Here is a 16,302-nt window from a genome sequence, read left to right as displayed (position 1 = left end):
GGGATAAAAAAAAAAGCCTTTCGATTGCCCGAGATTTGCCGAACCGTTTGCGAATGGATTGTGGCGGTGTGGGATAGAGAGAAAAAAAAGAAGGACCAAGCACAAAGTCGGTTCAATCGTCTTTGGGCATGGTTTGCCAGCGTCCGTTGGAATCGACCTTCGTAGCGGGTTTTCTTTCACTCCTACCTCCACGCCAGTCACCACCAGCTCCACCTCCGGGAACGACGGGCCAACGGGTGATTTATTCAGATTCTACAAATGTATGCAAATCCCGCAGCTTTGTAAGCAGCTTCGAACGATCGGACGCGCGCTGACCAGTTGCGGATAGACCGGTGGCAGAGCGCGATGGTGGTTCCGCTTATCAATCAATTTTCATTCATTGAAGCGCCACCGAAGGGTGCAGCCAACCGAGAGAAGCGAAACGAGACGCCATTCCGCCATTCACGGCTGAAGGACACACGGGCTGGGGAGGTTAGCCGTGCGAATGGTGTGGGGAAAAGATTAAAATATAAGCTTCCCGAACGGTTTTCTGGCGCCCGGGCGATGGGGAAAAACGCTGGATCCCGGAACATCCCAGCTCCCGGGGCCCGCGATTGGCTATGCAAATTGATTGGGATTTTAATGCAGAGATTAGATTCGTGCCACTCGTGGAGCTTAGGAACCAAATAAAGATAATTACAATATTTGCCTAGCTGCACGGTGAGGTTGAGTGGGCGTAATTTTCGGATGAATTTGAGGTGGAAAACTTTAGATAAATATCGCTTAAAAGCCCCTTAGGGATTCACACCCGCAATCGTTAAGAAGCTTGAATGTTAGGATCGATTTTAGTTTCATTTATTTAGCGAAGTATAAGACTGATTTTCTTTATTACCTTGAACGAAGGTTTATAACACCGATTCAGATCGATAGTGCTTCCTTCATAAAAAGCATAAATGCTGTCGTAATTTGACGTGTTTCGTTGCATAAATTTATCGCTCTATGTTACCAATACAACGAGGCAATGCATTGCGATGCTCTGCAATTTTCGAATCAAATCACTACAAAAAGGCTATTGGGGCTTCATAAACCGCTGGCTGATTACGTGTGGTCGCATTCCGTGGTCATTTGCAAATTGTACGTTTGCCCAACGAACAGCAAAAATTTCCACCTCAAAAACCAACACCAATTTAGGTGAATCGACTACACAACGTCAATTGGTTGCAGTGAGGCGCTACTGCACAACGTGCGGCAAGCTTTGCCTTTGATAATGCAGTACATTTCGAGGGCAAGCGAACAGATAAATGCACCAAAAGAACTTTGTTAACAAACAGCAAACCGTGTAGGAATAGTTTTACGGGCTATGTTTATACATCTCCAGCAGTTAGCAGCTCGAAACTCCTCCCGAAACCCGCACACGCGATGCAATTATTACGTTGACCACACGAACGCACTCGACCGTACGACGCAACCAAACACCTCTTCGACGACGATGAAGTCATGATGGAGCGCACACCGACCTCACGCAGGCTAGGCCCCTTCTCCGCAACGTGTTGAATAATTCATTCGCCACTAACGGGTGATGAATTAAATTGCACATCTAATGCAGCTCCACCCCAAAGGGCATCCTGTTACACTGTAGCTTTAGCTTTACATGTCCTCTGCTACCTGGAATGGAACGTGAGGACGTGCGCGCGCGCGCGTGTGTGTGTGTGTGTGTTGAGCCAACCCAGAACCCTCAAGCCACTCAGTTTTCATCCTCCCACACCCGCAGGTTTGCCACCACCCCTTTTTCACCAGGACGAAATTGCACTCGCGCATAACCACGTGCCATCGCGGTGCATCGCGCGGGCTCTTAATGGAAACGACATGCACGCTAAATTGCGAGATGAAACGAAATTAGTTTTTGCCGTAGCAGATTTGCATTCGCGCGGAAGCTCGCGACGGTCTACCCTTTGCGTGTGTATGAGTGTGTGTCATGGAGACTCGAAAACATGAAAGCGACCGAGTAAGGACACGCCCGTTTCCTACGCGAAACCAAACCAGACCACACGCCGTGTCGTTTCATCGGGTGCGCTTTAAGCGTAATTAAAAACAACAACGGTGCATAAATCTTGATCCCGAACATTCCGCGCATAATGAAGAAGGTAACATTGTTTTCGCATACTTACCATCAGTGCTCGAGGACTCGTGACAAAATCATCTTCAGCCGCTCGACCAAGCGCATTGGAGCAGCAGCCATATTTCTGGTGTGGCGGCAAAAACCACAGGATATTTATGTGTTTCATCCGTCCACCGTTCACGCCACCCACACGCAAACTTTCCACACGCGCAAGAAGCTGCATTGCACTTCGAACAGCATTAAACCTGCATTCTACGTTCCGTTCCGGTGCACGTGCGAAGCGGGGTTTTTCGGCCCAAAACTTTTCCCCACTTTTGCTGCATCGCTCGATCCTGAAACGCAAAAACTCTTTTGTCATCGGTTCGCTTGCGTGCAAACTGCACCCACCACCGGTAGGGAGGAATGCATTCCAAGAAGATCGTTTAATTTTCCCCCGAAAAGTCCTCTTTAAGCCCGGATCCACCGGGTCAGTGCAGATGACAGCCCACCGTGCGCTCTCTGGGGCAGGTAAAAACAGCGCCAACGACTCCGATGACTTTTGAGGAGTCCTCTTTCACACCCACCGATGCACCAGGGGTTGGCACCGGTGAAGAGAAAGAGAGAGAGAGAGAGAGAGAGAGAGAGAGAGAGAGAGAGAGAGAGAGAGTCTAAAAACTTTAATCTCCATTGTTCCTGCACCATCACCCAACGTTCGCCACCTGGAATGGGATCGAAACTTTCATCGCCGGTCTCGTGCAGTTTTCCCGGCAGGATGTAAGGCGGATAAATCCTTCCTCACACGTGCTGAGAGCAATAATGGGAGGATGGCGATGCAATCAAGTACACCACAGGACATCCACAGGGTATGGGCGCTGCAGCAGAGCGCATTGAATGGAACCTGCGGAAGAAATCTGGAACACCCATTCGGTGTGGAATGTTTTGCCGATTTCGATCAGCGTTCGCAGCAAAACCGTGCCCTTTTGTGCCTGACCTCAACACAGGCTCTTGCGTCGAAGGGATGATTCCCGTGCCACAAATCAAGTTTCCTATTACTCGCAAAATAATAGAAATGCGGGATCGGTTTTATGTGGCCCGGCTTAAGGTACGACCGCCGGTATCATACCCATCGTCACGCATCATTAATTATCCAATGACGAATGACCAGTCGATGGTTGGCAGAGCCGCTGGAGAGTAAGATAGAAAGGATGGATTAGCAAAGCAGCAAGGAAAAACTCACCACAACACCAGCATTTATCGCTTCCGATTGTGCGTGAGCGTCCGGAGCCGTTTTTTTGTTCCCTTTCCCCATCGGGAATGAAATCCCCGGTACGGTTTGGTTGGTGTGACTAAAGCAAACATTATTCCAAACGACGAATCGTTTATCTTCCCTAATCGTTGCCATGACTAAAGAAACTCTCCGAAACCCGATTTCCATTCCGATTCCCATTGACCCTCGCCGGTATGTCTGAAGGATCAATACGGCAACAACAAAAAAAACTATATCACGCTCTAGCACGAGAAGACGTTCGCTAGCGAAGGGCACTAAAATTAATGGAGACTTATCACTTACTTCAAGTGTTCATCCCACAATCGACCGGAGATTGATTCCGATGGTGTCCGGGCGTGTGCTGTGTGAGGTAAGAATTTCGCCCACTCAATGGCCATTAGTCACCTAGTCAGTCCAGATTTCCACGAAAGCTCCTCCAATCGGGCATGGTTTATCGGTGAGTAGGCCGTGCAGGAAATCTCCATGGCAACGCATTGCAATGGAGTGTCGCTGTGACGTGGAAAATGTCAAACAGCTGTCAAACGCGTGGTGGTCACATCCACTTTGTCAACCCGTTACGCGCTTAGCAGCAACGAACTGTACACAGCTAGTGCACCGATTCGCATCCGGGAAAACCGGCCAGAAGTTACTTTTTATTGATTCTGCCAGCGTAATCAGCGACCAGAACGACAGCGTGCTAAACTTTCCACTTCGCGAGTTGCCGAAGTGCGCCACTTGCGCCCGGGCAGCAGAAGTTCCTGCGTCATTGTGCAAGCACCAATCAAAACGGTTCGATGTTTATGTATTTATCACATTATGCTTCCGCCCCGGACCGGTTCCATTCCTCCCGGGGGGTTGTGGTGAAAGCACACTGTCAGCACCGTGACCAAGAAGTGCTCGACAATGTCGCAGTCCGGTAAGTTTCTCCAATCGTGGGGCAGCCGATGGGACGATGGAATAGGTTTCGCTGCTTTCTTACAGTTTGATGGTTGGTCCTTTGGCAGCAACGCAGGAGCAAGTTTACTTTTTCATGAAATATGTAAACCGAACCCACTGCAGTTGACAGTTTGTTGTTTTCTTATCGGTAGGGGGGAAAAGCTTTTCTGCGAAAATAATTCCCAATCAGTTGGGGGAGTATTTTATTTGTCCAAACCCGTTTCTCTTTTGAGTGCGTCATCAAAAATGCGGTTGTGAATGTATCGAATCGATGACAATTAAACATTCATTGAAATGGGATGGCAGTGATGAAAATACTTTTAATGCTCCTTAACAAAGCTCAATCAGTAGGAGTTCACTTCTTTCAAATTGCTCATAAATCGTGAAAAACACCCATTTTCCCAATTTTCCAGTTATTTCAAACAAAGCCCAAATGGCACACGGAAATAAGGTAAGCCTGACATATGACTAGGTTTGTCACCGAGCAAACTAGTTTAAAAAGTTCCTCCCAACAAGTGCACTCCCTTTGTGAAGCACTCGTCATATTTCCGATACTTCCGGTCACGGGGGCCATTCGGGCGTCAAACCGCAATAGCTCGGCACCATCGTTGAAAGCATCCCTCCCGGTCTGCGGCTGCTTGACATTCAGGGTGCGCACTGGACGTCCCGTGGAATCAGATACAACTCTATGCCATCCTTCGGACGAGTGATCAGCTCGTGCTGTATCAGTTGTTCCTCGCGTGTCCGGACCGACCTTACCCGGAACCGGCGCAGAATCGCCGACACGACGCTCTTCTCCTCGAGCAGAGCAAATTTCTGCCCAATGCAGTTCCGTGGTCCAGCACTGAACGGGATGTACGCGTACGGGTGACGCTTTTCGGTGTTCTCCGGTAGAAACCGGTCCGGATCGAAGCGTTCCGCATCGGGAAAGTACCTGCGCACGGAGGAGCAAAAGGGCAGACATCAACGAGGCTTCAATTCCTTCACCACTCAAGCTGCGAGCTTACCGTTCGTCCCGATGCACGTGGTATGCATGCACACCTACGATGGTCCCGGACGGAACGTGGTAACCTCCGAAAGTGACATCTTCGCTCAGTGTCCGCCCAAAGAACGACACGGATGGGTAGAGTCGAAGCGTCTCCTTGAGGCATCGTTCGAGCAGCCGCATCTCGTTCAGATCCCGCATCGTGGCCGGTCGGTCGCTCCCGGCAAAGATTGAATCAATTTCCTGCTGCACGCGGTCCTGCACCTCCGGGTGAAGTGCGAGCAGAAACAACGCCCAGCTCATACCAGCCGCTGTCGTATCGTGGCCCTGTAGGGGCGTCCCGAAAACGAGAACTCGATTCAGTGAAGCTCCAGTTTCTGTGTTTACTCCCCCGATCAGAGAAAAAAAAATAGCAGCTCTCGGAAGGCAGACTAGCAAACCTACCTCAAACATGAACGTGTCCACTTCTTCCCGGACATCATCATCACTCAACCCAACGCCACTCTGGGCGGTGCTTTCGAGCAGCATATCCAAAAAGGCCAGTCGTCGTTTACGTCCCTCCGTTGGTTCCACAATTCCAGCCCGGTTATGCTGCAGTTCCGCACGACGCTCCCGGATCACCTGCGGTAGGTGCATTTACATCACGAAATGAGTTTTAAGTTACACATTACAGCCACATCCGTTCGGACCTTGCTCGCGTATCCGTGCACCTGCTCGAGTGCCTCCCGGTACTGGCGACCTGTCCGTGAGCGATTCCACACGAAATCCGGATGCAACCAGGGCCTCACCACCCGGTACTGGATCTGAGCGCTCAGGCTAACACCGCAACATCGGGAAAGGAGACGGAAATCAGAGCCACATTAATCCAGCCCGGTACTAAAAAACCCCCACAACCAACCAGGCACACCTACTCGTACACCGCAGCCACGTACGGGTTGTCCCGGCCGCTCGTTTGCGCGTGCACCTTCACGCCCATGGCCGTCTCTGCAGTGCCACCGGATGTCCGCACGAGAGCATAAAGCAATCATCATCGAAATCATAATCAACATCGGGCGCGCGCGCGCGCGTGGCCTCACTCACCGCATATGATGTCCAGGGCTGCTCGCGTGATGAACGGGTACACGTTGACGGGCGTTCGGTCACCTTGGGCCACCTCGGCGAGCTGGTTCACCAGCTGAGCGCTATGTTCCGCGAACACCTCACAAAACCCATCCAGGATGTTGAAGTGGAACGTCGGCGTGATGAGCCGCCGGTGCTGAAACCATCGATCATCTGGAATGGCAACGTGCACGGTGGATCATCAGTTGGAGGTTGGTCTCGCGGCGATGGGGGCGATTCTGACGCGAGAACCTCACCTTTCGACGTGAGCAGCCCCTGACCGAGCCAGGCTGAGAGGAATTTGTACATCGCCGATTTCTCGATGTGCCGGCTGGACGAGAGCAGCTTCTCGACGTACTCGGCCCGATTGATGCGAACCTCCGGTGTGGAACCATTCCAGATTCGATGGATTCCCGGGTAGGCGCGTGTCCGCTGGTCAATAATGTAGAAAATTTCTGCAGCAAAACACGAGCAACGAGTGGCCACTTGTTTAATGTTCGATAAATTCTCGCAAAAGCGCCCTCTAGCGGGTGCGCACGCAACTACCTTCAGACTTTTTGCCAATGAACGGATACATCGAGCCGACGATCGGGTACGCCTTAGGGCCGGGTATTTTGTCCAACACGCTGCTCATTTGGAAGCGTTTCTGGAACCAACGCACCACGGGAACCAGCGTCAGTGCTACCAGCACCAGCTGGATGAGTCCCACCGGTAACATCGTCGAATGGACCACTTGCTCTCTACGGGTTGCACCCGGCAAATTGATTAGAGCAATATTAATTATCTCCCCCGACACGATGGCCACCCAAAGAGCGCCCTTTTGTGATAAGTACACAGCGAGAGAGAGAGATGGAAAAAGAATGGCCGCAACGTAATGGAAGCGCGTTTGTCTGATGGCTCGAGTTCGCGGACACTCTGCTCGTTACGAGCGTTCTCGCAACACTAAACGCGCCACTTCCTGATGGGACCGCGGTCTTATGATGGCGGCACCATAAGTCACCCGCCGGTGATGGTTTGGCTCGTGAAGATATGCGCCCTTCCCGAACGCGTGATAACCGAGTTCAGTTGAATCCTGCTTATCGCGCGGAAAAAGCGGACCATTCTGGCTCTGGCCGTTCGAGCTGGCCGCGTGTGTGCGTGTGTATGGCGACCAACGGGGCCAAATATTGAGATGATAACCGTGTGTCTCATCCGAGCAAACACTTCCCCATTGGCCATTGGCCCCCCATTCCGTAGGGTGCATGCCGGTCCCGGCCAAAGGTCGTCACTGGGAGCGTGGTTTTCTCCCGTTTCACTCGGGATGCGGTGCATGATTATGCAAAATCCGGCTCGGACGCTGGACGCGCGTTGATTTATGGAGTACCAACGGGGGCGACATGATTATGTCGTAATTTGTAGTAATCATCTGCACCGCTCGCTTGGCCGCGTTTGCTCGCGAGAGTTGTGTTATTGTTTGAGTTCTTGAACTACGTTAGGTTGAAAGGGTCTGCGTTAAAAGGGAAAAGCGTGAGTGAATCAGCTCACGCGCGTAAGATTTATAGTTTTTCGGTTTTCTTTTCACTTATATTCTGTTAAACTTACTAAACTCCACGAATAAGTTAGCCCGTAGTAATCGAGAGAATTTAATTTTTCGTTTTTCTTCCAATTATATGCTGTGGTTTTCTTTTATTGCAACAAAATGTACGATCAATATCGTAATACTCTTCAATTAGGATGGATTACATTACTGGAAAAATTTCCATAATTTGCGATTACACCTAAAAACAATCGAAATCGTTCTTTTCCACTTAAATTCTGTTAGTCAGTTTAAGCCCCACGAGTAAATTAGCCCGTAGTGATCGAGAGAATTCTGATTTTTCGTTTTTCTTGCAATGCTGTTCCATTCCATGAAATGCTGCTGCTCTCTTTTATCCCAACAAAATATACAATGATTATCATAATACTCTTAAATAAGAATGAATTATATTGTTGAAAATATTTCCAAAATATACGATTACACCTAAAAACAACCGAAATCGTTCTTTTCCACTTAAATTCTGCTAGTCAGTGTAAACCCCACGAGTAAATTAGCCCGTAGTGATCGAGAGAATTTAGATTTTTCGTTTTTCTTCCAATTATATTCTGTTGCTTTCTTTTATTCGCATAAAATATACAATGAATATTGTAATCTTCTTCAATCAGGATGGATTAAATTGTCGAAAATATTTCCATAATTTGCGATTACACCAAAAAGCAATCGTATCGCTTGCACATTTCTATGAATACTTGTACTTTGTAAACAATTTGGCAAAAATATTTCAGCTTCATGGAACCAATTTAACATACGAGAATCATAACAAGCTATGCCTTTTTGTTGTAAAAGCAGTTCAGAACAAATTCCGCTAAACTCAGCTCTCACCAAACCATGCGATGCACTTGGAACGCTTCAATCTATCCTCCGAGAGCTCTATCATAACGCAAAAATCCTAAAACAGCCGCTCTCTAAGCCACCTCCAAGCACAAAGAAATTCGATCCGACCTCGAAACTGGCTCCTGTCGATCCGAAACAACGCCACCCTCTCGGGGCTGATTCCTACTCCAGTGCCCGCAAGCTCCACGGACGCCCAGTAGCGCCCGTTTAATAATCGAAACCATGTCGTGGGGAAATGATGCAGCATGTTTGCGGCAATCGTGGTCTCCATCCCACGGCCCGTACCGTATCTGGCACCAACCACATTTCACGGTTAAATGGAAAACCGTGTTCCATCATCGACGACATACTCGTCGACGGAATGGCATGTCGGGTTTTCGGCTTGCGTTTTTTTCTCTCGTTTTGACTCTTGGCCCGCCGCCTGCATCATTGCCAATCCGACGAAACGGGGTGGCCAGGATTTCGTCATAAACATAACAGCAGCGAAAAGAATGCTTGACGAGCCGAATGCAGCCGAACAAACACTACGGTGGTATGCTGGTTTGCGAACCGTAATGGGCTTTTTGGAAAGAGTTTCTTCGCCAATCAGCGTACAAGGTGGGCAACCTTTCGCGAGCACATGTTGATTGTCCCCGGGTTCAAAATGCTCCCATCGATGGTAGGTTGGCGTGAAGCCCAACCACGACCAAACCACCGTCGGATCAGTTCCGCCGATGATGAGCCCATTCGTGGGCTCTGTCGACACTAATTTAAATGTTGCCGCTTCCGACAGCACGTTTGTCTTCATTACCCCAAGCCAAGAGACCGAGCCAGTCCGACCCGGATAAGGCACCACCCGGTGCACATCCATAATTAAGAAATTTAGTGTAGCATATGTTTCTGGTTTCGTCTGGGTCCGGAGGCCACTCCACGGGCTGGTTGTTGCGTGGCAAAGTTTATGCCACTTTCACTCCACCCGAAACGGAAATGCTTCTCCCGAAGACGCAGCATCTCAACAACCTTGGCACGACTAGACTCGACTCCGAGACAGATCGGTCTCGGAGAAAACGGTGACAGATGGTGCCGGAAGGATGGTGCCAGGCTTCGGAGCCACACAGAGATCAAGATTAATTCCGACGGCGTTCGCCGAGTACGGCACTCCCATAAGTAGGTTGATGAAGAGGGTGACCTGGGATGATTTCGCTCATGTGATGATGAATCAGAGGAGGATCGTAGGATCACGCAACGGTGGGTGAACTAATAAATAACGAAAGAACCAGGTCGTCGGGTGAGCCATGACGTTACCTTTGTGATATGATTAATTTCCTCCGATGAGCACTCGCTCGCTTCCATGGCAGTTCAAGGCAGCCAAACGAAACTATGGACCCGTGAGCAAACGCACGAAACTTTCTCGTACGTTGTTTTATAGGAGCATATTTTTTTTTGTTTCGCTTCGCTTTTTCAGCAAACATTTAATAACACCATCAGTCGTAGGCAGGATTGAATTCACAATTCAATTTCAAGTTCTGCCAAACCGCCCACATGTAGTAAAAATAAACACATCCACATCTCGGGAACCTGCCCCGAACAGCTCAAGCTCATATTCTGCGCAACATACACACTACCCGGGCTGGCTCTAGGCGCTCGGGTACACGCGGTTTTCCTTCCTGCCGACCAAAATCCAACCATCGCAGAAAACCCATTACTTCGGCCCTTTGCTTATTCGACTGCGGTCGACTGACGGGACGGACAGAGGGCCGCCCGAGAGCCACCGAAGGGCAAAAATAAGGGTATCGCATTGTTTTGACTTTTGCTTGGTTGGCGGCAAAAAGCGACCAGAATGGTTTTCCCACACCCGCCGAACTCCGAATCACAGCCAAGTGCCGTATGTGCGCCCTGGCGGCCCAACGAAACCGCCTAGGACAATCATTGAAATTCATTACGCAGTAATTTTCTAAATTTTACTGCGATTCCCACCCACTCCAGGGCCACACCAGGGGCGCCGGCTTCGAGACGAAAGTTCTGATCGCTCCGTTTTTGGCGGCAGACTGGAATCCGTTCCGGGTGGGCCCTCGATGAGCTCTCGATGAGGGCCCGAAGGGCGCCCCAACAATTTACAGACTCGGGAAGGCTATAATGGTTTAATTTACGAGCATCTTGCCCGCTATCATGCGCTATGTGCTGCCACCCAGTCACGGCTCCCAGTCTGGGGTGAGCGTGTATTGTTCAACTATCGGGAGAGCGCTTTTCCAGGCGCACACCCCCACAACGGGAAGAGACAACGCGGCTCCACCATTGGGAGACTCGGCCCGGCAGCCATTGTTCCGGCCCCGGGACGGAAAGGGAATTTCGAAACTTTCGCCCAACGGATGCCCGTTCGCGGCGCCCGGGTGGAAAGTTTAATTTGCATGCCATTCGGGGTGGCTCGTGCGGAAAATGCCCCACCCCAACCCCATTGACGGGCGGCAACGGAACGCGGGCGTGAGACGATCGTGGTATCGTGCGATCTGGAACAGGGAGGTCGCTCGGCACATTAAGAATATTAATTGAATTCAACGATTGCGATTTATTTCCCCGTCTATGGGAACTAATGTCGTGAAAGGGGTTTCTTAAATTAGCCGAACTCAATTCATTATGATGGCGTTTTCAATTTCGCTCCATTTCCGATGCAGACGTGACCATGGCCGTTTTGGGGCGCATTAATTTTCGGTGTAATCTAGTTTGCCATGGAGAATGGAAGCAAAAAGGCCGAGAAAAGACCGGAAACCCAAACACACTGGACGATGGAAACGGCTACATGCTGGAAAATGTGTAACCATTTGATGAAATGGATTCGTGTTTAATGTTTCACAACGAAACCATTTTTATTTATGACATTTCACTCACCGAGGAAACACATTTGATAAATTTTCCAAATAATTCAAGATCCATTCTGGTCGAATGGAATTGTAACTGATCTGCAATCATTTTCCAGCGAATTCCTTGGAGCGCTAAAACTAGACTCCGCTAAACATCAAACGCTTGCATAACTTATTTATTCAATTACGCAGCGATACCAACGCCAATACACACTGGTCTATAATCAAACGTTCAAAGTGATACCTCGCGCACGCTTCTCTAAATTTCCCCCAGCGGCCATCCTGTTGCTAGCTAACATGGCATTGATTATGTTTTAATTGAATTACTTGGGATTCCAGGCACCATTTATCGTTCCACCGATGTCATGATGAACGGCTGCAAGTGGCGTGTGGAGAGCAAGGTGATAAGATACTGCATTTAACGTTGTTATTTGACACGAGTGTTTAAAAATAACGACATTGATAACAAGTTTGATTTACGATCCGTTATTTCTATCAGAGGTGCAATGGTAACATTTAGTTGTGAAGTGTACATTCGCTGAGCAAATGGTCGTGATTCGAAATGTATTTTGAGTTTTTATAAATAAAAAATAAATACATGAGCTCCTTTTTAAATTCAAGAAATCTGTTACTGTCACACTTAGTCGGGCTAAAAAAAATCCGTCCAAATTGAAACATTCACCTAGCGGACGCAATCGCCCAACCGCACCGTACAACATGTAAATTATGCTCAATGGCCCGACTAACCTGTCTCCGCTTCCACGTCGGCCAAACACGAACGAGAACCATCGATCCGAAGCGTTAAATAAATGTCCATCACGCCAAATGGTACGGTGAGGCGCGACGGTTCAACACGCAAATGCACTCTTGGCATTAACATTAGCACGTAATTGGTGTGAATTGCCATAATGATGATGGTCATTAAACGGCTGTTTTCAGCCGAATCTGTCACCGGCCCTAACGACGGTCAGGCGCATGGGACACCGCGAACGATTTGCTGACGAGCGAACGCCAGTACGAGCGTGAGGACACGCGCTCCGGTACGATCGAAAGGACATCGTTGGAGTGTAAATTAAAAACCATCAAATCGATGCGGTAGACCGAGTGTAGCGTTCCACTGTTTGAGGTGTGCTTGTGGGAATTAAGAGCCGAGCTGATGTTTTGCCCCCATCGGTCGTCGAATAATTAAATTGATGCGTCATTGTTTGCTCGCGTCTCACCTTCCCGTAGACCTTTTCGATCATTGTGAGAAAGGATCTGCCTGAAAGGCGAAAAGAAATGCTCCCATTTGAAGGCACAGAACAGATGCATAGTGAAGGAACAATCGTAAAAGAAAAACTCCTGTTTAAAATGCCAGCAAAAAATGTTCCTCGGAACAATGGAATCACCAAGATGGAACGCGTTATTTATTAGGATATTAGAAAATGAGTTCAGATGCGATCGCGCAACAAAGCGACAAACAAAAAGCAGCAAGCAGCGCACTAGCCCACGAAATATGGCTTATCATTTCCATGCTCATAAATCATCCAATTAAGACGTTTATCGTGCAGGGTGAAGTCGTATTGTCAGGCCAGGTTCACCGCTATTCTGCTCTTGTTGATGGCTTCCGGCATTTTTTTTAGCTTTCCTTCCGCTCGAGTGACGACACTTTTGGGCGAAAAGAAACGTAAACAATTTTCCATCCACTTTCCCGCCAGCAGTCCGATGGAGAAAGCCACCGTCACACAATTCCGGCGATAACGCTTAGTGCCGCCCATCAGCGGTGAATAGGGGCTATAGCGAACTATAATCATTTCCGGAAATATCGCCCGCTCATGGTGCTGGCCAGAACGCAATGCGACCGGTCATCGGATCCACCGGACACGCGGGAACCTACACACGGGCGGTGTCCGAACGAAAAACGAACCACTTTATGGTGGGCCGGCTCGAGGAAAGAATAATCCTTATCTGGCGAAAGACTTACCACTTGGTCTGTACTTTATGGGCTCGCTTTCCGGTACTGGGAAAGCTCGCCATCGAAAATGTGGGGCTAATAAAGTGATCCCCCATCCGCCATGATGCGAAGCTTTCCACCGTCGCAACGATGTCCTTGCGAGGCCGGGATGAACCATCAAAGCGGATCACACAACGTGAACGTGAAGAGCGGCAACGATCCACCCGGGATGGGAACGATCCATTTTGTGTGCGAAACGGAACCCGTTGCCTAATCTTTCGGTGGTTCGGCCTGCGAACCTGTGACCTGTAACCAAAACGGGCGCCCCTGTATGGGGAAGGAAAAATCACATTTCGTGTCGAAAGCGGTTGGTGGAAAAGTTTATCGCACTAGCAAAATCATCTCAAGCGATGACTTTTTTATGTGATTAATCAAATTTCGTAACGATCGTGCATCGTAAGGGCTCGGGCATTTCGGGTGGTTTTCATCTTTCTTTGTGGGCTAAACGTGAACGCATGCTTAAATAAAGTTTGCATAAAGTGAACATTTATCAAAATTTGAACAATCGATGTGATTTTAGCTGGATGAAATCAACAATAGTTTAATTTCACGGAAACTATACAGAGTGAAAGCTCAAAAATGAAAGTTGAAAATCTATCTTAATAAACGGAAATGAATTTCACAATTTTCTCATACAAAAAAAAATTCAATACATAAACGTAAAGTGAACATAAATAAAAATTTGAACTTTCGATAGGATTTAAGCTGGATGAAACCAGCAGTAGTTTCATTTTACGGAAACTATACAGAGTTCCATCCTAACTAAAAAATCAACCTTCAAAATCTATCCTAATCAACTGAAATTAATTTCACAATTTAATTCAACATTAAAACTCAAGGATAGTAATTATATAATCTTCATTATATTCGAGCGCCTGGTTTAAAGATGTAGGCATGATTCAGAAAAAAACAATGATGCCTAGCAACAAGAAGCCAAACATACGCAACCTCTATCTAATGTTTAATTAGTCTAAAACAAGACTATCTTTAAACAACCTTGCCACCAATAGCAGCTCTGCTGGTAATAGCACCATTATCTCCGCCGTCAAAGTTGTTGCGGTTGTATTTCAGAGCGTAATATTTTAAGCTATAACCAACACAAAGCCACCCACGTCGCACCACGGCTGTCCTTTCACGCCATCCACCTCCTGATTCACTGCATTCGTTTATGCATTTGCGCTTATTTATCTCCCGCAGTGACGCACATTTTACGATACCACCCTCGCCGAGTGCCACCCAACCAACCCCATCCGGTTCACGCGTGCGGTCAGCCACGGGCGTCAAAATGCGGCGCGAATCTTACGCCTGCCACGCTGACGGCCTGCAACTGACTGGTGTTTTCCATCCCGGACAAAAAGGCCCCGAAAAATGTGCACCCACGCGCTGGAGTTCGAAGTCCACGATACTGGGTCGTTCGTGCCGCTTGACGACCGGTTATTATGGAGCGAGTTCTGGCGACGTGATGAAGTGTTCCCGTCCGGTTGGTCCTTTTCCGAGCTTGCGATTTTGTTTTTCCTAGCTCGCGCTCTTTCCCAGCTTTCCAAGCTTTCACCCAGCGGGGCGCCAAATGGGCCTTTGACAATTGATGAACTCTCTCACTGTCCAACGTCCCAAAAATGGACGACCCCGACACATGTTTTGAGGCCGAGCGTGGTGGATGAAATGGGTCGTGCTATGGACAGACTGCGGCCGTTCCCGACGAGGGATTTTTCTGGCAACCCGGGAAAAACCCGTGGAAAACCCATGCCCACCTTGTGGCGCTGCGTGGCCCACGGAACTCGGTTCCCGGTTGACAGTATCATAAATCAATCACTCACATGCTTCGAATAATTTATGTTACTACTGCAATGATTTTCCTCGAATCGCTCGTTCCACGCGTCACCGAGAGCCAGCTCGATCGAGCGAGCGTGTGCTGGCGTGCGAGAAAAAGGAGCTTTTATATCGCTTTCCATTTTCGCGCTGTAAACACGCTCCCCGAGGGCACGGCAGAAGGCTCGAGGTTTATTTTTTGTTGATCGCTTGTTCACGGGCTCATGAGTGATTCCACCCGAATACAATGCACACAATTCGATTTTTATTCTCCACCTTTGCGATTGGGGCGCGTTCGTGATTGACGATTGCAGTGATAGCGAATAAATCGCGAAAATGCGGCAAAATTTTGATTGACCTGCACGGATTGTGGCCGCATCTAAAATATATGAATTGGTCCCCAGCTCGTCGGCTTTTGTGCATTCGGAATGTGTTACATTTTTTTTTATCCAAAGCAAAAAAAACTGTAAATTAATAACGACCACAAACAATCCGCCCAATTGCCGGTTTTGATATCGATGGTTGTGATTTCTTTTTCTGCCCTCAATTTCAATTTCGATTTCGGCAAACATGATGCGTGCCATCAATTTACGCAATCCGATTTCTGGTGACTCTCGCTACTCGTTTTTTGGAAAATTCATTTTTTTTCCATTGCAAAACAAACAAGTTTGCATTTTGCGAAACAAACCAAAACACCCTTCGCCTCCCAGCGACATCGGTTTTCCGCGTTAATATTATTCCACAATCGACCAACCGTTGGATACACAAATCATTGTGAAAGTAAACTGTGGCTCGTGATCGATGCTGTAAAACTGTAAGCCCCATTGCACTGTGGAACCGATTTTTGAACTCGATCTTGGCTAACCAAACATCTGCCGTCAAGCTTAGCC

The 16,302-nt window shown here is 48.5% G+C and overlaps 1 protein-coding gene across 1 annotated transcript; it reads right to left on the bottom strand.

Annotated features, from left to right (window-relative positions):
• Positions 1 to 4,587: 4,587 nt before the first annotated feature.
• On the bottom strand, positions 4,588 to 7,081 carry LOC128724081 (cytochrome P450 4C1-like). The gene is made up of 8 exons (XM_053817844.1): positions 6,910 to 7,081; positions 6,621 to 6,818; positions 6,346 to 6,537; positions 6,177 to 6,249; positions 5,955 to 6,081; positions 5,710 to 5,886; positions 5,288 to 5,592; positions 4,588 to 5,214 (listed from the first exon to the last, which is right to left on the bottom strand). The coding sequence occupies exons 1-8, from the start codon at positions 7,079 to 7,081 to the stop codon at positions 4,926 to 4,928; spliced, it is 1,533 nt and encodes a 510-aa protein (XP_053673819.1). The 3' UTR covers positions 4,588 to 4,925.
• Between the last annotated feature and the right edge of the window lie 9,221 nt (positions 7,082 to 16,302).

Source organism: Anopheles nili, chromosome 3, assembly GCF_943737925.1.
Source record: "Anopheles nili chromosome 3, idAnoNiliSN_F5_01, whole genome shotgun sequence".
Taxonomy (NCBI): domain Eukaryota; kingdom Metazoa; phylum Arthropoda; class Insecta; order Diptera; family Culicidae; genus Anopheles; species Anopheles nili.
This window is presented reverse-complemented; position numbering and strand designations above follow the sequence as displayed.